At 37.5% G+C, this 24,394-nt stretch overlaps 1 protein-coding gene across 3 annotated transcripts in view; it reads right to left on the reverse strand.

Annotated features, from left to right (window-relative positions):
- The window catches only part of Chi (LIM domain-binding protein 2 Chi), a 96,468-nt gene that overhangs the window by 22,187 nt on the left and 49,887 nt on the right, over positions 1-24,394 (reverse strand). For 2 of the 3 annotated variants that reach the window (XM_083143079.1, XM_083143078.1), the window contains exons 3-5: positions 10,474-10,567; positions 8,517-8,619; positions 6,042-6,214 (exon numbers count right to left, since the gene is read on the reverse strand). In XM_083143079.1, the coding sequence (XP_082999205.1) occupies positions 6,042-6,214; positions 8,517-8,619; positions 10,474-10,567 (370 nt within the window). The remainder of the gene's footprint in view (positions 1-6,041; positions 6,215-8,516; positions 8,620-10,473; positions 10,568-24,394) is intronic. The other variant, XM_083143080.1, reaches the window with a different exon arrangement.

Below are 24,394 nucleotides of genomic sequence, written 5' to 3' on the forward strand. Positions count from 1 at the left end.
TAAGCCTTGTTTCCATGATTATGAAAAACTAAATATGCTGACCAAGGCAGTAATTTATTTTATTAAAAACATAAACTAAACGTATCGTTTCAACCTTCTAGCAAGGTCTTCTTCAGACTCTGTATCAAGTACTTGATACAGAGTCTGAAGAAGACCTTGCTAGAAGGTTGAAACGTTACGTTTAGTTTATGTTTTTAATAAAATAAATTACTGCCTTGGTCAGCATATTTAGTTTTTCAATATGAAGAAATGTAAATGTGACCCTACAAGGAATTTAACATACACTGGATGCTCACATTTTGGAAGGAAACCGACATTCCAGTTTTACTGCAGTTGTGAAGTCGTATGTAGCAATGAAGGATGTTTTTACTTATGTCTTCTTATTTTGCCTAACATTTCTGCCACTTTTGGGCTGAATGGTGAGGAGAGATGAGACCTATGCCTAGACTGGGTCCAGAACCTTGAGTCCTGGGGTCTTGACTCTGCCACTAAACATGTATTTCTTCCTGTTAGCAGCAGCTTTTAGGTTCAACATGAATTGCAGAACTAATGGTTAACTCTTTCCTGTGAAGGCAGGTCACTAAAATTGAGAACATGACGATGTGTGAGAGCTCGACAATATATTCTGTTTCTTATTTCGGTTATTTAATTCTGCTTTTCCATCTATTGGGTGAATTGCAAATATGACAATGCGTACCATACCCTGTTCGATTAAGAAATATTGACCCTGGCAGACCTTGTCAGCTCCTGCTCAGAAATGTATTGGGTAAGACTTTCACAGGAAATGGTAAGAACACTGGCCTTTGGCAAGAGGTGACGAGAGGCCAAGCGAGGGTTTAAATAGGTGTGCATGAGAGCGACATGGGGTCTTTTAATCTGGAATCATCGGAGAAGCAGGAGCTACTGGTCTTATTTCTGAACCGAACAGGGTAAGCTAATCTACACCCATTCTGCCATTCGCATTGCTCACTTCAGTCTAAAACGAATCATGAGTCTATTTTAATGATAAGTTAGATATTTGTACCTGCCCGTTCAGGGCTGTCTCTACTATCAATAGTACTAATCGGGAGGGGCAAGTTACATCCCTATTTAAGATCCCCGCGTTCAGGTTGGATCAGGTTGGAACGCTACGAATGGGTCAAATGCAATATCTCCATTCCTAACCAGGGTTTGAATCTGAGACCTCTGGCTTTTCAGTATCTTACACTAACCATTCTGCCACGGAGACCATGGAAATATATTCAATGAAGAAAGTGATGTTATGTCTGAAAATGACAATATTGTATGTTGGATAATGTTGTTTTTAGTCAGATATAAACCACATTTTGCATATACAGCATGTTCGGCTTATATGTATAATAAAATAAAATTTTATAACGTAAAAAGTATTAGTGCTAATGAGAAACGGTTGGCACCATTGAAAAGAGCAATGTTGGAAATTTTAAATCCACTCATGCGCATGTGCAACATGGAGATACGTCGCGCACCAATGTGCATGCGCAGAAAAGTCACGCCACGCTGTGAAGAGTGAGTCACAATGTGGACGGCTCAGCAAAAGGTTTTCTGTGTGTTGTCGCTTGTGGAATGTAAATCTGTGGTGCATGTGCAGCACCTTTTTCATCGTGAGTACAACCTTCCACCGAGGCCAGCTGCTCTAAGTAACCTGTCAATTATGAAATGGGACAAACAACTTAGAGAGCCTGGAAGTCTGCTGTCAAAAGCAGGTAAGCATGCCAAGCGTAAAGTGTCAGAGGAGAAGGTACATTCGAGAGGTGTGTTCCAAAGAAATCCACACAAATCCATCAGACAAGCTAGTGTACAACTAAACATCCCACCAACAACTGTGCATACCATGCTTCACAAAAGATTGCACCTACGGGCATACAAGATGCAACTCCATCAGAAGATTTTGCTGAATGACAGAAAAGTCAAAAGTTTGATATTGACATGTTAGAAAAGATTGACACTGACAATGCATTTCTCGAATGTGTGTTTTTCAGATAAGGCAATATCTGGTAAGGTGAATAGGCACAACTGCCGCATCAGGGGGTAAGAAAATCCCTGGGTCGTCATTGAGTACAAGAAGAATTCACCTAAATGGAATGTTTGGTGTGGGGTTCTCCATAACAAAATCATTGGCCCTTTCTTTTTCTCTGAGCCCACGATCAATGGCAACACTTACCTTGATATGTTACAATTGTATGCTGTGCCTCAACTCCCTCACAGAACAATTTTCCAGCAAGATGGTGCTCCCCCCCCCCATTATGCCAGAGAAGTTCGCAATTTTTTGAAAGCAGTTTCCTGCTGGATAGATCGGAACAGGATCAACTTTCTTCTGTGGCCTCCCAGGTCCCCAGACCTCACTCCACTTGACTTTTATCTGTGGGGATTTGGTAAGGACCAAGTGTACTGTACACTGGTGTGCGATGTTGCAGAATTACGTAACAGAATTTGTGCTGCAGTGAACAATGTAACACCTACAATGCTTCAAAACACATGGCGGGAGATGGAATACCAACTAGATATTTGTCGTGCCACAAATGGGAGCCATGTTGAGGTTTATGGACAAAACTTTAAAATAAAAAAATCCCATCTGGATAATGAGTTTCATAAATAAATATCTATAAATAAAGAATTTATGGCAATTTCTTTTATTATACATATAAGCCGAACATCCTGTATAGTACCACAAAACAATTCAGCACCTTGCGTGAGTATCCATGTTTCAATTGGAAGTTAAAAAGTGATAACAAAGGCTCAGCCAACAAAGATTCCAATGATACCAATTTATGCTAACACTAAAACATGAACATTTTAGTACATATACAATTCTTTGAGTCTGAAAAATGATTGTTGTTTTTTTGTTGCTTTAAGTCCACTTTAAGCACAGAAGGCTAATCGGGACTGGACCTACAGTTCAAAGTGGGATCCGAACCACTATGTGCCTCCACCGGGTATCAAACCTGGGACCCAGTCTGAAAAATTAATATTAAATAACAACATTACCATGTAAATCTTACATGGCACTGTTTGGTTCCTTACCCCCCGGTCTGCATACGCAGTTTTAGTGTGATATTATAATGTGAAAAAATTGTGGTCAGGGAAAAATATGCACATATTCAGCAAATTGTAGGTGTCTCCCTCCTTATTACATAACAATGTTGAATTACAGGTCACGCTTAATAAAGAATGAACCAACTTCTGATTAACTATGTATGGTGGAATATATTAGTCATCAATACACACGAAAACTTTGAAAAGTGTCACTACCATCACAAAGATTCAAATTCCACTCGGGCAATACTCATACCAACTTTTTTGCCATACATCGGGCAGCATGTCCAATCTACGTTGTCAATGACAGCAGCACTGTGCTGTTGCAACTGAGAAATATTTGGCAGGAGTAGCACATATAAAGCACCCTTCACTTCAGCAATTGTTAACCCTTCATTTACCACATTGCCAATTTAAGTGTTATTGCAGAACCCATGGACTTAATACTTTCAAGTCCTAAAGTGCATCAAATGATTATTTGAAGCCCCTGATCACGGTCGTTTTATTACAATTATACAATACAATTTACTACAATTCTCATACTTGTATATTGTAGGTAAGGTAAAGTTCCCCATGCATATAGCACCGGGTAGGGCCAAACACATTATCAATCTATGCCATTTTGGAGGTGATGTAATCAGCACCATGCTCTAGCTGCTTTTACCCCTCCCCCCTTGTACCCATTGATTTGAAACTGGGCGAGTCCCAGAGCCACTTTATGCGGGGACAAGGTTAGATCACCCACCCTCGGAATTGGAACCCGGGTCTCCTGCATAGCAGTAAACACACCCTACTCACTAGACCACTCCAGCTTCCAAATTTGTATATTATAATAATATTAATAATAATACTAGAGGGCCTAATGTTACTTTAATGAGGTGCGTTATGACCAATCAACGACTGCGCATACATGCCCACACACAAATCCACAGACCCAACCTAAGTGCAAGGGCCATTAGGTTAATATCACAAGAGACTTGTGAGAGCTATTTCCAAAAGGCTTATACTTTCCCCTAATTAGCATCATGTGTAATGCTTAAAAACCATTTGCTACACCCATGGGCTGGATAGAAATGCTTTATTTATTAAAAAGTAACAATTTTCAGGTAGACAGTAGCCATCTTGAATAGAAAAAAACATGTGCTCCAAATCATATATTTGCTAAATCCCTTATTTTTTATTAAATATAAAAGATAACATAGCATTTGTGCATAGGTAAAATAATGCCTAATTTATGAAAAGTAAACTCATTTATAATTATCTGGCATAAATAAGCCAGAAAAGGTGAAAAAAAACAACCTTTGTTTACATTTTTTCAACCACCTGATAACTCTGCCATCTGGTGGAAGGAATTGGAACCTCCACAGACACGGAAAAGCCACATGTGACCTCAGCTAGCCAATGAGAGGCTTCCAAGGCTGGGACGTCACACAGGAGGCAGTCAGGTGTCCTATTATGTTTTGAGCTTAGCGGTCAAGCTCACTTGTGTCTGTTAGCTGCCCGGGACCATGTCAGGTGTTGTGTTGCTGGCCAAAACCAGTATGTTAAGGCTCGGCTGGACCTTTGGCACCCGAATGGGCGAATTTTTTAAAAAAAATTCCTCTCCATACGAAAAACCGCTGTGATATTCCAAAATATGAAAAATTACATCAGCTTAGAATTCCTTCTAGAGCATTGACGTGAATTTTTGTGTAGTTTTCTTTCACTGTTGTCTAGATATTGTCAATAGCTTAGTGATTACGTAAGTCTATAAAACTATTGATAATATCTAGTCAATAATGAAAGAAAACTACACGAAAATTCACGTCAAAGCTGTAGAAGCAATTCTAAGCTGATGTAATTTTTCATATTTTGGAATATCACAGCTGTTTTTCGTATGGAGAGGATTTTTTTTAAAAAATTCGCCCATTCGGGTGCCAAAGGTCCAGCCGAGCCTTAATGGCTGCGTGGGCCGTGAACAATGGACTTACACTGGAAATAGGCATCCAAGGCCCATATAAGTTAAATATGGACCTATCACACACGATATGGTAGCCAAGACCTCTTTTAAGGTTCTGAGTAAGGTTCGCCAATGTGCCGAAATCCATGTCCGATACCCAAAGTGGGAAATCCAGACCACATGAAGGAGTCATAGGAACATCCATGAACAATCCACGAGCATCCATGGTTATATGCAGCAATACTTCCACGAAAAGCCTGGAAAGTGCGTCCATCACAAAGTCATTATTACCTCAAGAAAGCAGGAATTACCCATTCTTTTGTCTTGTATGCCCCATAAATTGCCAGGTGTCGGGATGTGGCTTCTTGTTGTGAAAAAGTGTGTGGCCCCCAGGTATGAAACGTATTGTGTGAATTTGGCTGCTCTGTAAGTATCAAGTCTTTTGTATATTTATTTTTGTGTTTCTTTTTTATTCTTGGTTGATTTAGTATACTCCAACAAACCTTCCCTGTAGAGGTCTCGCTGAATCTCAGAGTAGAATCATAATCTTAATAGCAATATATACTTAACATTCATTACACCCCTTACAAGCTTCATTATATTATAATGAACTATGCTTTGTTTTACGACTTGTGACATGTTGTTATCAAATGAATCAATATCTTTGATAGATTTGAAAAGTCTTCTTGTAAGTGAACGAAGCGATTCGAAAAGAGACTTTACCATCTGAAATGCAGATTTCACATTGAGAGTTTTATGTTATAAACAATCTCTATTATCAATTAAAAGGTTTAAAAAAAACACTGTCACCCTAATATGCCGTGGAACATCTAGTTTCAAAATTTAATTATTTAATAACTGATACAGTGGAACTCCCATTTTACATTTTATCCCATTACACATTCAATCTTGTTGGTCCCAACATAGCAAAATTTTTCGTAATCTTATATTTTCCCTCATTTTAAGTTTTTTTAACTTGGTCCCCAGAAAAATGTAAAATTGAGGTTCCACTGTAGTTTAATTTCCTAAATGGCTTTCAAAAACTAACCTTTGTAAACATGGGCTTTCCATGATGCGTTACCATAATACATTGATCACAGTCTAAGGTTATACTTGTGTTATGGAAGGATTCTTTGGGATGTTTCAAATTATAGTAAAGCTCTGCCACTCCGCCCTCAAATATACTTCGGAAATAGCGAGGAATAAGCGTTCTTCCTATTGCTGCAATAAAACATAAGGATGATGATAACATACAAATCAAGCAATGTCATATCATTCAATTTAATCAAAAACACATGTTCTTAAAAGAGAACCAGTCAAAGAGATGAAAAATTACTACAAGTAATTTAACATTTATCACCAATAAAATCATAAGAAATATCTCCTTATATTCTTGGTTCGAGAAAGATCTGGGAAATAAAAATTAAATATATATTTATAAAATAAAAACCATTACAATATGAATTATTTTGATATTCTGTAATTGCCATAGAAACATTGGCAACTGACATGATAAACAATAATTTCAAGCAAGCGAGATAAAATGTCCACGATAAAAAGGAAAAAAAAATACTGGTCAATTTAACTATAGCCTCTTGATAAAAGTGAAACTGGGATGTCAATAAAAAAATCAATCTGGCATCCAACATACCCATAGCCAGTCAAGAGACACTTTTTTATTTAACACAAAATGTGTTTTTTTTTAAGAAGATAAGGCTATGTTTTCATTATTGATTTAATATGTTTTCATTCTGCACTAAAAAAAAAAGTTCCATTTAATGTTAAAAATGGTGAATAACTCGGTAGGAAGCAGGGGACAAAACTGCTTCAAATCGTGAAATTCAAATTTATCATTGGAAAGTGCTCATACGAGGGTCACTATTTATATTTTGAGCCTAACAATAAAAAAACAGGAATTTGGCATTGAAAACTGCTTTATTGTTTTTCGAAGTATTCTCCTTTATGGTCAATACACTTTTGCATTCGTTCGAATCATTTGTCAAAGCAGTTTTTCCAATCTTCTTGAGACACCTCCATAATATGGTTTTTGAACGCATCAACGGCGTCTTCCGCCCACGAAAATCGTTGTCCACGCAATTTATTCTTGACATTCGGGAACAAGAAGAAGTCATTGGGTGCCAAATCAGGACTGTATGGCGGATGACCCATCAATTCGATTTTTTGACTGTTCATAAAGTCGGTTGTTAGACGAGATGTGTGACAGCTGGCATTGTCTTGATGAAGAATGATCCGACGGCGTTTGTTTGTTTTCCGTATTTGACTGAAGACCTCTGGCAAACAAATTGTTGTGTACCATTCAGAGTTGACCGTTCTACGTTCCTCTAAAGGCACAGTTGCCACATGACCAGTTTTCCCGAAAAAACAGGCGACCATTTGTTTCGATGTGCTTCGAGCGCGAACAACTTTTGTTGGATTGGGTTCATCTTGAAACACCCATACAGTCGACTGCTGTTTACGTTCGGGCTCATATGCATATATCCATTATTCGTCACCTGTTACAATCTTATATACGTCTTTTGAAGCACCACGATTGTATTTATTGATCATTTGTTTGCACCAATTGACGCGAGCGTCTTTTTGAGTTTTTGTCAAATTGTGTGGGATCCAACGAGAACATACCTTTCTCACAGCTAAATGATCATGTAATATTTTATATATGCTGGTGGAACTAATGCCTACGGTTGCCTCAATCTCACAGTATGTCACATGACGATCTTGCAGTATTAGGTTTTGCACAGCACCAATGTTTTCTTGAACAACTGATTTTGGACGACCTTCGCGAATCTCGTCAGTGAGCGAATGGCGGCCACGAATAAATTCGTTATACCAGCGTTTCACAGTGGCAAAGGATGGGGCTTCATCGCCAAATGTGAAAGTAAGTTGATCGATGCACTCTTGTCTTGATAATCCACGTCGAAAATTGTAAAACATCAACGCACGAAAATGTTCACGAGTTAATTCCATTTTATTGCTGTCGCGCAATCTCCAAGGCAACATAAACAACACAAATCAAGCTATTGACAAAACATTTGAAGTACGTTATGGTCAATAATGCCAGATGATTCCGTGCAAACGTCAAATCGTGCCCAACTTCAATCAGTGTTGCCAAGGCTCAAAATATAAATAGTGGCCCTCGTATATAAACCCTCCCCAAAATCACAAATTGCATTCACAAATACAAACAATACCAACTACCCCTTTAGTTCTTACTTTGTTAATTATTTACTATGCTTTCTGACTGATAAGCATATAATTAAACTACATAAAAATTATCCTTGGAACTTTTTAATTATGAAACAAACATTTATGCATGTAGAAGCAACTAACACCTTGAGGCAAAATGCAATGAAGGGACAGAAAACGAACAAATGAATGAAGTGATTCAATCCAAATAATCATTACCATTCTACAAAGAATGGAACTTCATTACCACAAACACTACTACATACATTAATAACTCATCCTTATTCTCAATGAAAGAAAATACTAATGAAAGTCTTACTGTATCTCTTTGGCCCATCTTCGAGGCAGAAAGTAAGTGTCAATGTCGCATCATCTTCAAAAAACTCTGTGGCAAACGCATCCCACCAAAGATTATCACTTTCCTGATAAAAATTATTAAAAAAGTATATTAACAATATACCTGCATGTGCAAACAAATGTAAAAAAGACAACGTTTTACAAAATTAACACACTACAAATAAGTAAATTGTTCTTAACTGAAAGTCAAAATTGACATCATAAATTTTCATTATTACTCATTAATTGTATTAAATCTTGCTGAAATTATTTACAAAGCATAATTGTAGCATTTGGGTTAACATTTAGGAATTGTCATGCAATGTCTGAAGTTCTAAATTTGAAGCTCCTACTCAGATACAAGCAAGCTTCAACATCAAGCTTCAGGAATTATTTATAATGACGGGTGAAAAATGTTCAAATCATGTTTACAAAGCATGAAAAATTAATGCATAAATGTGGCATTGTAAAAAACACTGTTAATAATTTGTTCACCCTGTACCATTGTAATTATTTGTTGTGGAAAATAGCAGCAATAATATGATACTTTTAGAAGGGTACTATGTCAAACAGAGCATTTTATAATTTATATAATCATTTAAACTGATTCTGTCACTTTGTTTGCCAATGAACTACTACACTGTACTCAAATATGCCATACCGTCACGTGAGAACCAGATGGATGTAACTCCAATTTATCAAATTTAGAGAAGAGAGAAAATAATGTATTCTTAGGAATATATCTGACACCAAACAGAGCCCTTCAGAGGGTACATTGAACATAACCAAAAACGACTCTTTTGGAGTAAAGTTTCTCTGGTTCTCATACAGCGATATGCTCCGATTACATGTAATATTCTGAAAATTGAAAACAGGTTCAAAGAATTATTACTACGACTAATATAATCATGTTCATTGAACTAGTTCATCCACCTCTGAATGGAAATTGACATCCTTCATTTCAAATAAAAAAAATGTGTTTAATAGAAAAAATTATTGTAAAATGCACAAGCCAGATCAGAACGTCATGCCTTCATATTTACTAAATGGATCCACGAGTTTTCACAATTCAAAAAATATGATTTCAATATGAGGTTACAAAACAACTACTTCATTACTAAAATTTCCTGCCTACTTTCATATATTTCTTGAGCAAGATGTGTGTAAAAGTTATGAACAAAATAAAATAACTATGAATTTCACTATATTAAATGCAAGTAATATACATGTAGAAAAAGAAATACAGATGTGTCAGATTTTTGTGGTATAGGGTTTTCCAATAAGAACAATATGATTTTACAATGAAATAAAATCAAATAATTTCAGATACAACCAAACTTTTAATATTATTTTGAAGCATAGTTTATTATTATTACATTATGTTTTGAATAACACATCATTGAAGTGTCCACCTCGACTTCGTGCACAAGAGTGAATTCAATGACTTTGTGCAATAACTCAGGCCTAATGTCATGAATGCAGCGTTCGATGTTCAATCTTAATGAATCAAGGGTTCGTGGTCTGTTTGCATGGACTACAGATTTCAAATAACCCCACAAAAAGCAATCTAAAGGAGTTAAATCATAACTTCTTGGATGCAGAGTTGCATTTCTTGAATAGTTTATTATTGCTTTATAATTATCATTGTACTATTCAATTTTTAAAGTCTTGAAGCTTTCCTGGTGATGGATGAATAAATTCCCTCACGCTATCGACCAGGTCAATCCTACATTCAATTTTCAATTCAATGTTTGTCATTCTTTGAACACCCCTACAAAAATTTCTGGTGATGCCCACGAACAGACATAATTATTATTTCTTGAAATATAACATTTTACATTTAATTATGCTTTGGAATATCACAATTCCTTCTCCAGTTCCGCACATACATAAAGGCAGCAATGCAACAACAACCAGATTCAAAACAAGACTACTCTTACCTCTGTCCTTTGTTGTAGCCTCTTATTAAGCTCATAAATGCGATAGTCTGGCTGTCCAAAGTATGGAGTATGGCGCCTGGGAACAGGAAGAGATCTACCAAATAAATATGGAAATCACATACAAGGGTATTTGAAATTTCTAATACAAAACATTTACATACAAAAGAGAAAATTTTCACATCACTGACATACATTTAGAACAGAGAGTACAGTATACAATGTTCCTTAACACAAGAATTTCAACGTTATTTATATAAACAGTAGGCTGAATTGTGGTGACTTTAGAAACATTTTGTTTATCTACAATCTACTTTTTAGTTTTTGAATATATTCTTGAACATAAATATTGAATAAATAAAATAAACACAATAACTCAAGCTGTCCCCCTTGGCAGAGTGGTTAGCACATCGTGCTATGACGCCAGAGGTCATGGGTTCGAATCCTGGCATGGGCATGGATGTTTGTGAGTGTCCATTCATCAATTTTATCATATCATTGCTCATCCCAATCTTAGCAAATTAGCCAAAAATGGCACAAGAAGCGAAGTAAAATAAAACAAATCAATCAATCAATCACAATAACTCAAACCTGAATCTCTGATATAATTACATGAGGTGAGGTATCGGACCAGGTCTGGTTTTACCTATTTTTCTAGATGTAAATAATGAAGCATGGCTCAGTATGCTACACACCTGTTTGAGTCCTAGTCAAACTATCAATTGCTCAATATCTCTGATAAATTATATTCTTGCATTTTACTTTTGTGGGCGTGTGTTAATTTAAAATATGAGGTGCACCTTACAGATTTTTCTTTACAAAATCACAGAGAAATCAGTGGCGTATTCTCCCATGTTATCTGGTATACTGCTCATAAACCAAATTTCTTATTATATACAGAAATTGACAGAAAATTTGAAGTTGTCGGACTTCTGCTTTTGTTTTGCTTGCATGCCTTCATTGATGTTTTATTTCTATTATATCCAATTAATACATAAAAAATAAGTATAGCTTCGGTAAACCAGGGCACATTTTGAGAATACGCCACTGGGGGGAATTTGGAATCATTAGGTATAACCTTATGAAGTTCAGAATGTAACATGTAATATTTATTATGGCACATAGACTATCATGTGAAGGGCTTGGGGGAAAAACATGGTAAGTGACATTTTGGTCTTTATTGAGTTACAAAGTAAAAAGAACCTTCTTCAATTTTCACATGTAATTGAGATATTATGCAATTTACATTGAACTTATTGAACCCTTCTGAAATTGCTAAACACAACACAAAAACAAATTACCTACAGCAGTGGCGTACGCAAGGGGGGGGGGGTTACCGGGTTTAAACCCCCCCCTTGAGCTCTTGAAATATTATGGAAAATGCTGTAGAAAAAAATAAAAATGGCTAATTTATCACAGTCAAAGATCTGCGACAGTAATAATAATAATAATAATAATAATTTGGATTATTATTCCCATGCAGCATGAAGAAAAACACAACATTCCAAACACAATCTAAGCGGCCGCAAAGTTCAATTTTGCAATTTTCTTTTGCAAAAAGTCGCGCAGTGACTCTTGCGAGAATTGTGAAAATTCCTTGCTTCGTCCTTATTGCAAACGTTCTTCCCGGTACTGATTTCACATCCCCTTGTGAACTCTCAAGTGATGCTGAGTCTACATCCACATCATTAAATAATGTCGAAGAAGTCTTTTGTGAATCACCTAGAAGGGATAAATGTGTTGGAATGTCTATAAACTTACTTTACAACGAAAACATAGACTCAGTGGAATTTAGCAACATGTATTCTCGCGCTTCATCATCACCCTGGGTGAGTTCCATAGGTAAAGGTAATGTAAATTCCCCCGTGTATATAGCACCGTGCCATGAAGTCACACATAGTGGTGTGGTGGGCCCCAAAGATTCTTGATCTCGAACTATTTTGCAGGTGATGTGATCAGCACCATGCTCCGGCAGCCTTCATCCCCCAAGGTTGCTCTCAGATACCCATAGGCTGGGTGCGGAGACAAGGCTGGATAAATTCCAACCAATTCCGGGAATCGAACCCGGATATCCCACGAAGTTGTCAGACTAGACCAGCGCGGCTCCTTGAATGAGTTTCATATTTCGATTATTTCAATAAATTTAATATATTTGCTTGTTTTTATGGATTTTCTTCACACTTAAAATGTCTCACTTATCATATACAAATAACCGTTGACTAGACAATTATTTTGAAACAAAAGAATTGTAATTTTGTTCTATTTCTTTCATAAATAGCAGCTGCATTAGTAGTAATTAAACTAATTAATTAATTATAAGAATTATTAATTAATTTATTATTATTATTATTAATTAAAGTATAATAAAACAATGGTAATGTGAATTTGTAGAAAGTTTTCGAGATAACACCCCCCTTGATGAAATCCTGCGTACGCTACTGACCTACAGTATAGTTACTAATAACATTTCTGTTTATGCAACTCGACAATGACCAAAATGTCACTTATTATGTTTTACCCCCAAGCGCTTCATATATTATTCACCAATTGCTCTAGAGAAAATGTTTTTACCCTATCAAACCAGATGCTGCATTTTCTTCTTTGCACCTGGTTTGATTCAGGTGCGAAAAATATATATTATTCACCAAAGACAAGAAAGATCTTATACTACATCATGTAGTATAAGATCATTAGGAATGGAAAATTATTTTTTCTCTGACTTAAATATAGAAATGTGAGAGGGAAATACTTTAATGTGTTTAAGTATTCAGTCTGAACTATCACAAAAGGTGTTTTACCACTGTTACATAATTAAATCACTCTATAAAATATCTACTTTAAAAAGATTCAATAAATTTTTTGATGAATGTGCAAAGCGTATTAAGTGGAAAGCCATACAAACAAAGTTCTTTATTTTGCAAGAAAGATAAACAAATTCCCCTTCTAAGTCATGCTGTGATTTTAAGACAATGTTGTAGCTTGGTACATACCGAGATATTTGTGCATAAATTAAACAACTTTTTCTTTGCTAACACACTTTGCACATCCATCTGAGAATTACAACTATAAATATAAAACATACAACCACCATGCACTAGCCTCAATTTTGCATAAAAATGAAATAAACAAGAATTCAAGTTTGAGCTTGTCAAAAACTTGGGCTACCACAGAGTTTGATTTTCATGTAAACAAACAATCTTCAACTTAGAACAACACAGTAAAGACTAGACCAGACAAATGTTGGGTAAGTGGACTCACACAGGGATGTTTGGTTGAATGATCATGTAGTTTTATAATTTTTCAAATGGAACTGTACACATTGATGTGAAATGCAAGACAATATTTCTAGTGTTACATAAAGAACTGAGGGAGATAGAATACACCATGCTCATTTGTTTCAAGATAGGGTTTAAGTACTGAAAGAGCATCATCATTCAGATGCATGCACAAGCAATCCTCAAACCATTAGAAAAATCCTACAATGATGACTTCAATAAAACAAAGAGTGGAATATTGCGTTCATTGGTAGCTGTGCAGGAATCTTGTACGTAGTACATGTGATAAGGTTATATGATATAGCACTAATATAGCACATGCAACAAGGTCATACAATTCAACGTAGCAGTTGTATGAAGTTGTGGAATCTCATATTATGAACTGCACAAGTATGACCAATACATTCATGAGCAAAGCAACTTCTGAACCAACATTCAGGAAAGGGGTTATATCTCAGAAATCATGTGGTTTTTGTTTACATGAACTTCGTTCTTACAGTGAATGGAGAACAGAACACTGCACTTTAGTGATGAGTACAGTGGATTATTATAATTCTGCCTTAGAGGTCACTAAACAATTTTGTTAGACTTCACTGCTTACATATACTGCTGGTAGGGATTACCCAGACTTAACAATTAATGTACACAAATGCAATGAAGCAACACTAATCAGAACTACATGTTAATGGTTGACTGGATTTGGCATTTGAGGCAAATACATTTTTCAAAGATGTTTCAATTTAAATACCTAGTATTTCTCATGAAGGGGGTGGGAGAAAGTCTGCTGTAAAAATTCACAAATGAACTGACAACTAATTGCCTGGACTTTTTTTATCTATTTATAGAATGGAGAAATGCTGGTAATGTCTGCAACTGAACAAAATATAGAATACCAATTTTCTTTAAGTTGTCTTTGGACGATTTCTAAATCATTGTTATTTTTTATTTACAAAATCCCAAGTGCCATTCTACTTAGTTCATGGTAACAAGATCCAAAGCTTGTATGTAAATCCACTCAATGTCCCAAGTGTGTCATCACAACAAACTGACAACCTTTTCCTCTACATCACTTAAGATACAAAAACAAACACATGCCCCTCCCCCAAAAATATTTATACATTTTATTTACAGTCAGTGTGGATGTATGGCAACTGACAACTTTCTTATCCTTTAATAATTTCTGAAAAATGCCTTTGCATGAGCTGTCACATTATACATCAAATAATTATTTTGGGGACAAATCGGTGGCATGTGTCAATCTCTAGCTGGGCATGAAAACAGTAAACAGTGCGCCCCCTCACCAGGTGATGTGTCAAAGTCAGACCATGCAAAACCGGTTTGGATGACATAACCGAGACACAAAGTAAACAATTATTGTGTTCACCTGTAATAAGGAGTTCCGAACGGTGAGCAGTAGAACGGGTCATTGTGCACGTGGGTCATCATGGGACACATGGCTGGGCCGGGGGGCCCAGGGGGCGGTGGGTCGGCTCCCAGGCTGCGGCTTCGTACTGGCATAGATGCGGCGGCCTTCCAAGTTCCTACGCCACCGAGGAACGGTACGGGCTCCAGGGCACACGCCACACAACAACCTTCGTACGCACACACACGGACTACCGGCAGGCTGAGATCACTCGGCCTGCCTCATGGAATCCCTGTCACGATAGTTTATTCTGCTATAGCCGAAATATCGCCACCGACACCATTACACGTGAACCGTCCACACGCTCGCTTGTCACGGCCTACCTCGATGGCTCGGGGAAGCGAACACATCTCGGCCGTTAGCCTCTCACCAGGGTCCAAGGTCACGGAATCGAGTTTAGTACACAAAATGCCGAGCCAAGTCAATTCACGCAAGAAGGCGCTCGACCGCTGCTTACACGGGACGCGACTCGATAAATATATCTGTCTTACAATGAACAAGAACGTATCAAACTTTTTCCTGCGTTCACTTCGGAACTTGCCAGATATTGATCAGTGATCTATTAGGTGCGCCCTGCGAGAGGCTACGTACAGTCTCGTTGAGGGACGAAGAGGAGAGCGGCGGGCATCTCCAGTACGGTGAGTTGGACCGAACTAGTGCATTGCATCGAACCAACCCACTCATAAACACTGCAGCCACAACAAAAAAATATTTTAAGAGTAAAAAAAATTACGAAAATGTACTATCCTTCTTCCACTTAAAAAGAAAAGTCCCAACTTTTCAACATTCTCCTCAAGTTCGTCGCGGAAAAGAAAAATAAAAAGTGCGAATCGAGGGAGGGAAAAAAGAAAAAACGCTCTCCTCGGAATTTTTTAAATTTTTGCCAAGAAGTCGTCATCAAATACATGATCCGCCAACATATTGAGGAATGTGCGATCATGAAAACACATCACTCGCCAGCTTGTTCGTCCATGTTCCAAAATTAGTACGCAGCATTGTAATTCAAATCGATTCTGAACCGAAGGATAGCTTCCCTCCGCACGCTCACGAACGAACAACTTGCTACGAAACGGAAAGTTGACGACTACACAACGCGATGATATTGGAAAAAGGAAGTGTGTCTAGTAACAAATCGTTTCGTGATTGTCGGATGGCATGAAAACATTTTTCCCAACGTATTCAGACACTTGTCGAAGTTTTTACAACTACTGTCAGTAACATGCCCGAAGAAATATCCACTTTAAAATTTTGCATAAATTTGTTCGGATTTGCCCAAAATTACATAGGATTGTATTTAACATATAATTAGTAATAGTAACAAACTTTGAAAATTAGTACCGGTATTATGTAGCAAAAGCGCGTTTCGGTTAACTGACAAGTCAATTTTTCCTTTTTATTTGTTCCTAATTTCCTCTTCTCAGGATTTTCATTTAGGTCATTTCACGTAGCTTTTCCTGGTGAATTAATCGCGACGTTACCAATAAAAATGAATGAATATTCTGGATTCGAAACCAGAATCTGAACAAGTTTTGTTTACAATCAGTGGCGTGCCCAAGGAGGCCCGGAATTTCTAAAAATTATTTCAAATGCAGGACAAGATGGCAAAATATCGAATTCACTGCTAATAAGGAAAAATAAATCCAGGGCACTTTCCTCCTTACAATAGCATCACAGGTTATAGCCATACTTATATTATGGATGTGAAAACTGCGTTAGTAATTGCAGCAGAATTTTTTCACTTCAGTATATTATCGTGTTTTTCCAGGGCTAGCATTTCTTTCCGACAAATATCTAAAACCTCCACTGTACAAAAAATATGTCACTCAAGCAAAGTTTACAAAGAATTGTTTGCGTGTTTCTTCAGATACAATTACACAAATTGCTCACAAGCCCATAATTACATTAACTATTATAACGAAAAACAAAGCGTTCCGTTGTTTCAGCAGTTCATGGCTTTGGTTTGCGAGCAATTACAAAACAAGGTATTAACAAATTGCAGCCCGGAAGTTCAAAGCCTCAGTTTTATTTTACATCGTGAACATCTACAATGCAATAATGTACTGGAATAAACCACGGGACTGAAATAGAATTTGCAAATCGTTCAGTGTCATGGCTTTATACAACTGTAGGATTAAGCATGGTGCAGAATGATACTGTGGCGCTTTTGAACATTATTTCGCCAGTACAAATAGACAACTGCAATAAAATTCTAACTCCATTAGTTAGTAATACAGGGAACTTTTGGTATAACACGGCAGTCTATTCTTTATAAGAGATTTCTTATTCACGAAATCCCTGCACATGTGATAATTTTTTATTGTTCACGATTCGCGGCCTTGAAGACTTAAGATAAGGTATCTTACGAACTGCATATGATCTATAATATTCAGATTCATTTCTGAAAGCATAGCTGTACCAGAGAGAGGAAAAACTCTTAAACAGTGGTTCCATGAGTACAAAAAGGGTCTCCAGAAAATAAATTAAAGCTTTGAATAATTTAATACTATAAAGTGGCACAAACTGTCAGGGAAACACATTCTAAATGGGGCTATTTTATTACTGATTCTGCAAGATGTATTTTTATTTCACCTTTTTTTCTTTTTACGTAGAATGAACATAGGACAATCGATTTATGGCAAAATTTTAAATCTGCCCTTAGAATGAAATGTTTTGGATTTGACTTTTCTAACGTTGCTTTCGTCGATAGTTCATATTATACTGTGTTAAAGCTGGTTCTTCCTCTCCTTTAATTCACCGTCAGCGAACGAAAGTACACGGATGAAGCTCAACAATATTGAAAAACAAGGGAAGTTGCGGAGGCGCAAGCGAACTACTACCTCCCTCCACCGAGCGAGAGATCTCCACTGCACAAATGTTGCCAACCCCCTGAATTAACATTGCTCGGCAAACTTCCATTTAAGGAGAAAGCTCACTTCGATACCTTTGATTTACGAACGAGCATTTCCTTCGTGGCCCTGTAAGATAAGCGATGACCGCTTACATTCCATTTATTCTTTAATTCAGGGATCGCCCACAAAGGAACCGCCAGGGGTGGCGAATTACGAGGCACTTGGTACGAAAAATGTGTGTGTGTGTGTGTGGGGGGGGGGGGTGACTGTCCTGGCGGTCGGACAGGCCCCGTTTCTCGTATGCTTCTCATATCAAATCTACGTCAATAGCTAAAGCATATGCAAAACTGTTATCTGGAAGGAATGTTATGGCTGCACGCTGCCCAATCGAAGGTCCCGAGTTCGAATCTAGGCAAGATATGGACGCTCAGTGGCGGATTGCAGATATTCTCGCGTGTTGGGTTGTTTTTTTGTTATCGCCTTTAATATTCGTGTGTGTTCATGAAATGATTGATTGAGTTTAATTTACTTCGCTTTTTTTGCTACTTTTGGCTAATCGCGGCATATGTGTTCATGAAGGAGGGGAGGGTGACCGCTCTATCGTAAGATACGGTGGTGAGGATATTATCATTTATTAACCTGGCTGGTAGACCGAGAACACCTGTTTGAATTACGTCTTAAAAATAGTATATTTTTTGCATAAATATTAACATGCACCCCATTTAATCAGGGATGTCGTTAGGGGGGCATTACCCCTCCCTAAATATTCGCATGCGCAAAATTCCCCGTGACTTCGATAAACGATAAATTTACATAATATTATAAAAAAAATGTTTACAAAACTTGAATGTAGATCAGAATCGATTTCATCTCTTTTTTAGGTATTGTAGTTACAGGAATATACAAAAGTAAAAGAGATACAAATCTGCCCCCTTCCCTCGAAATACAAAAGCCTGAACTGGATAGTCAAAATATGAATGCTGTGACACAAATCGACTAAAATTTATCTCTGGTATCCATGTCTAAACATGTTCCTGTGGCATGCAAATTTTCAAAATTACTGTCGCTTGGGTTAGTTTTTAAGTCCACTTTATGCACAGGACAAATCCGGACTGGACCTACAGTTTAAAGTGGGATTCGAACCTCAATGTGTCTCCACCGGATATCGAACCCGATAACTCTTCATTGCAAGGCAACGACGTTACCAGTCCGCCATCGGTCGGCGTTCGCCACATTGCCGCCACTCCAATCGAAAAACACGGGCTACATCCCACAACTCCACAAAGTCAGTCACATTTATTTCGGATTTTGGAGGACTCTTGCATAGGGGCATGGTTAGTACAGACCCCTTCGCGTAAGCGGTCTCGAGTTCAATCACCAGTACGGACTAGGGTTGGACGATATCGGAAATTTGATATCACGATATACCGTCAAGAAAATATCGTCACAGACGATACGATACGTATCGTGATATCGGCGATATATCGTCTCCACGACATCGCCCAACAAATTCCAATATAACCCCAGCACCAGGGACCTTTGAGCAAAGCCAATATCTTATTTTTAATTACTCAAATGTGGCTATTTGTTTGCTTCATCGGGACTGGAGCTACAGTTTAAAGTGAGATCCGAACCACTATGTGCCTCCGCCAGGTGCGTGGCTATTTGTTTTAAAAAGAGTTTGATTTATTGTTGACAATTAATTGAAGTTACTGCTGCACAACATAATAAGTAGGGGAGACCGGGGTAATTAGAACAGGAAACAGCCTGTAGGAGGTCCACTGTAAATTACTCAGAAAGTTACTGATGGATTTTTTAAAAATTTCTACCATTCAAATGGACATCTTTTCATTTTTTTGAAAAAAAAATAATGACCATACCTGCATTGCAAATACTCGTCCAAAAAAAAATTGTCATGACACCATAAAATTGTTCCAATTACCCCATTTGGGGTTAATGGAACATAAGTTAGAAATTTCAACTGAATAGCTTTAGATTGCTGTTGGGGTAATACGAACATCATATATAAATGTCCCATTTACCCTGCAAATTTGAACACAATAGCTCTACTTCTTCTGGAGTTATCAATGCTTGTTTAAATAAAATCCCAAGTTAACGTCTTTTTTTCATAAAGTTCAATTTCCCAGCTGTGAAGCAAATATGTGTGAATGAAAATCAGTGTTCTATGATTTATTTGAAAGGTTACAGGCCATTCTACAATGTAGTAAAGAAAAAACTTCTAATAGTTACATGTACAATCTAGTATACCCAAGAGAAATCAAGCAAATTACGCAATGTTCTAATAACCCATTTGCAGAAATTTTTGGGGTAATAAGAACTTTGCTTATAAAAACCAGGCAAATTGCCCATAGACAACCAAACTCACATGAAATGATGTGTGCCCTTATGTTTTATTATAGGGGTGAAGAAAATTTTGCAAGGGTTCTTTCATTCACATCCAGTATATGCAGACGCAGAGAAACACCAAGCATGCGTCACATCATTTTTGCAGGTGTATAATAAAAGTCAAATAAAACTTACTTTTGTGTAGTTATTCCAATAACAAATTTTCTGCATGTAGGTTTAGTGTAGGTACATAGGTATGAAATGTTATTACACCAGTCTTTTCGTTTTAAATTATTCTACATTAACATGTTCCAATAACCCCATGTTCTAATTACCCCGGTCTCCCCTATATTGCAAAATTATGTACCAATTTAAGCTAAAAAAGAGATTACTGTTATTTTGATACCATTATGTAGGTATTAAACAAACACATACTGGTACCTACAATAAACGCGTTCCTTAATAGTAACACTTAAAGAATTTTAAAAATAAGACTATTAATTTTCGTCATCAAACCCGTACAAATATAATATCGTCATGTTTTTCATTGGCTTGAGCCGCCCCTACCCAGTATCGTGAGGACATTAGAAAATAAAAAAAAATGCACCATCGATGGTACTTGATGTTTTGACCATACATATCCAGACCCTGAACCTTAAATGACTGTTGGGGTCATTGATTTGAGTTAGGTTTAATCTTTTGGAAATTGTATCTTACGAACACACATCATTTACAGCGGGTAAATTCTTCTTTCCCTCACTTAAGACTGGTGTTTTTATTGAAAAGGAACTTTCCACTGATGTCCCTGAGAAAGACGCTCTAGAGCTTATCCAGCATCACACCAATATGTACCTTGGTTGGCCATATCAAAAGTTTTACAATAAAATGAAATTCCAGGTTCACTCACGGTGGAAATGGTTTCCGGGTTGTTGGGATACAATGGTTGAAGGGCATTAAAGAGATTTCAGTTGCATTTCAAACGCTTATCACGTATATCGACAGCTGAATCAGGACAGTTGATCATGCATTAATACAGGGTGTTCCACAAAATAATCGGACTTTTATGGTTCGTAACTCGCTACATTTTCCTTCTTTTCGAGATGTAACCGATTTGAAATAATGACGAGTTCTAGATTTGTTGAAAGATGCTTTACCATAAAGTGATACAGGGGGTGTGCGAGAATGTAATAAATGTAAAAGTAGTTTACAAAATAGTTCCAAAGAGATGCACTAACGCACTATATAGATAGAACTACTTTCAAAATAAGTGTATATGACAATACAGCATTCAAAAAGATTGAAAACTAAATCGAAATAGGAAAAAATGAACTGCTGGAAGCTTTAGGCCGGTCTGAAAAAATTGCTTCGACAAAGTGTCTTTTCAAGACAATAATTGAGCATTTATCGCATTTTTGAAGCGTGTCACTTGATTGGATGGTTTTGTTCTAAAGCTCACTTTATGCACAGGTAGGCTAATCGGGACCGGGCCTACAGTTTAAATTGGGTTCCGAACCACTACATGCCTCCATCTGGTATCGAACCCGGGACCACTTGATTACAAGGCGACGACGTTACCACTACGCCACCACGGAGGCCCGCATGTCGCTTGATACAATGATTTGCGAGAAGTCAGGATGGAGCCCCTCCCCCAACAATAATGCGGCGTGAACCTAACGTGACGAAAATCTGTTGACCAAATGTCACCCTATTTCATTTTCTTTTTATGAGCACACGTCAAGATGACGCTTATAAAAAAACAACAGAAAAAGCATTGAATTGAAAGAGTGAGCACCAAAACAACATTATTAGTGATGTGCCATTCCGTTGGCCAATTATCAACACTCAGAATGGTAATCAGTTCGAACACCTGCGTAATCTACATTTGTCTTTAATTCAGATCATAGAAATTAGATCATAGAAACTGTCTTTATAATTGAGCGGCTCGGGAGTCAAATTTGACAACCCACACTCCGTTCAAAATTGAATTAACTTCGGATTCAGTTGCAGCATAGTCTAAAGTTGCTATACGATAGTGAACAGTAGCCGCTGAAAGCCAGAAACACACGGAGACATCTGTGTAACCCATAAGCCACAATGTAATAGACGAACTTTCACTTGCGTTTTTCTCGGTGTCATACTTTTGTGGGTTATCAAGTTTTACTCCTGAGCCGCTCAATTATTAAAAGCGTATCAACGTTATATTGGGACAGTAACAGCAAATATAGGGATTTTCAATAGGATGGGTACTTGAGCTTCACACTGGACAAAATGCTCATTAAAAAAAAACGCGTTGTATATTCCATGATATTCTTGAAACTTGTCAAACCTAATGAGTATTTATTTTCTATTCTGTCCATTTAAGTTCTGCCGATCATGGGCATCGCGACGACAGGAATGAGATTGTGATTGTATATTCCTCTTATTTTACGACGCTTTTGTGGCTAATCGCGATGGTGAAGGGAACCCCATTTCAAGGCCAGGACTCCAACCTGCAGCCCTAGCGTATTCACGAGTCGTCTGCTCAACGCGATCAACCACCTTGGTGGCGGATTAGAGGATGAATAGATATAGTATAGACCTATTCTCTAACGCAGAACCATCTGGAATACACATAATATACACGTGAGAGAATGAAGAGGCATTTAGGGGACGAGACACGGTTTTTGATAGTTCGCGGGGTCCACAAAAATGCAGCGCAACACTTTCGCGGTCTAATTATCATGGAAGTTTTGTAATGAAGTTTCCATTGATTTTACATCAATAGCATATGGAAAACTTTACGTTGTGATTACGTACCAGGTATTTCTATATTTTGATGCAAGTTTTGAATATTTTAAAGCAAAACTCTGGTAAACTGATGCTTATGGAGTGGCATACGCACCCACTATAATATTAATCAATATTTTGAACTTTTAACTCTTGCAATTTTTAAGCATCGGTATCGGTAGGAATCGGTAAGAGTATTTATTATAGGTTCAATCGGCTCTGCCCTAGTTCCTAGAGTACTTAAAAAGCAACACTTAAAATAAGCGCCCAATTAAAACTTAGGGATGGTCACAAAATTCGGAATTCAAATAATGCAACGGTTAATCCGAAAAATCGGATATCAGATTTGTCACTAGTTTCAAGCCACGAGTGAAAATTGCGTGTCGCATGAAACTTAGGTTCAAAAATTAGTTCCTTCTTTCCATGTAAATGCTACTACGAATATTAAGTGAAATTTATTTCTGTCATTAGCCGTAACAAATAACAAGCTTTCTGCTCTTCTTTAACTTGAAACAAAACGATGCCAATTTGCGGGCAGGAAGGGGGTTTCGGTGGATCAGTTTGACTCCCCCCCAACACCCATGACAGATAGTGATGGGAATATAATGTGTGGGGGAACTAATATTGTTTGGATCAAGTAAAAACAATGAGAATATCAAAGCACGTTTGTATTAGAAGATGAGGCCTACCCAAATCTTTGACAGTTATCCAATTGTCTCGTGCAATCACTGGTGTACTTCCTTAAACGTGTTTTACCTTTCTTTCAACCCTATAAGCAGTGGCGTGCACAGGATTTTCGAAACGGGGGGGGGGGTACGTGTACTTTTCTTTAGTAATCAGACCTAATTTTGCAATATTTTCCTGTAATTAAAGCGAGCAACTCCTTGCGTCCACACAATCCCGACACTCACAGAAAATAGAGTAGGAAGTAGTTGAAACCGGCCCTATCTTCAGTATACACTGTGGCGTGAGCAGGGAAAGGGCCTAGAATTCATAATAAAAATAACGTCAAAGGCAGGAAAAGATGGCAAAATGATGGCTGACTGCTAAAATAAAGTATACGTAATTCCCCCCCCCCCCTTGACACGCCACTGAGTATGCAACGGTACAGATCTAACATTCCACTCCCTCCTAACGCAAACAATGCAAGAATTAAAGTTATTGCGTTTCGAGAATCGGTTGAGGGAGAGGGGCGGGGGTTACACACCTTTCCGCTTACGCGGCGAAATGGGAATGGGGAAAAAAATCTTGCTCAACCAACGCTT

This window comes from Lepisma saccharinum, chromosome 21 (genome assembly GCF_977018435.1).
Source record: "Lepisma saccharinum chromosome 21, izLepSacc3.1, whole genome shotgun sequence".
NCBI classification, from domain to species: domain Eukaryota; kingdom Metazoa; phylum Arthropoda; class Insecta; order Zygentoma; family Lepismatidae; genus Lepisma; species Lepisma saccharinum.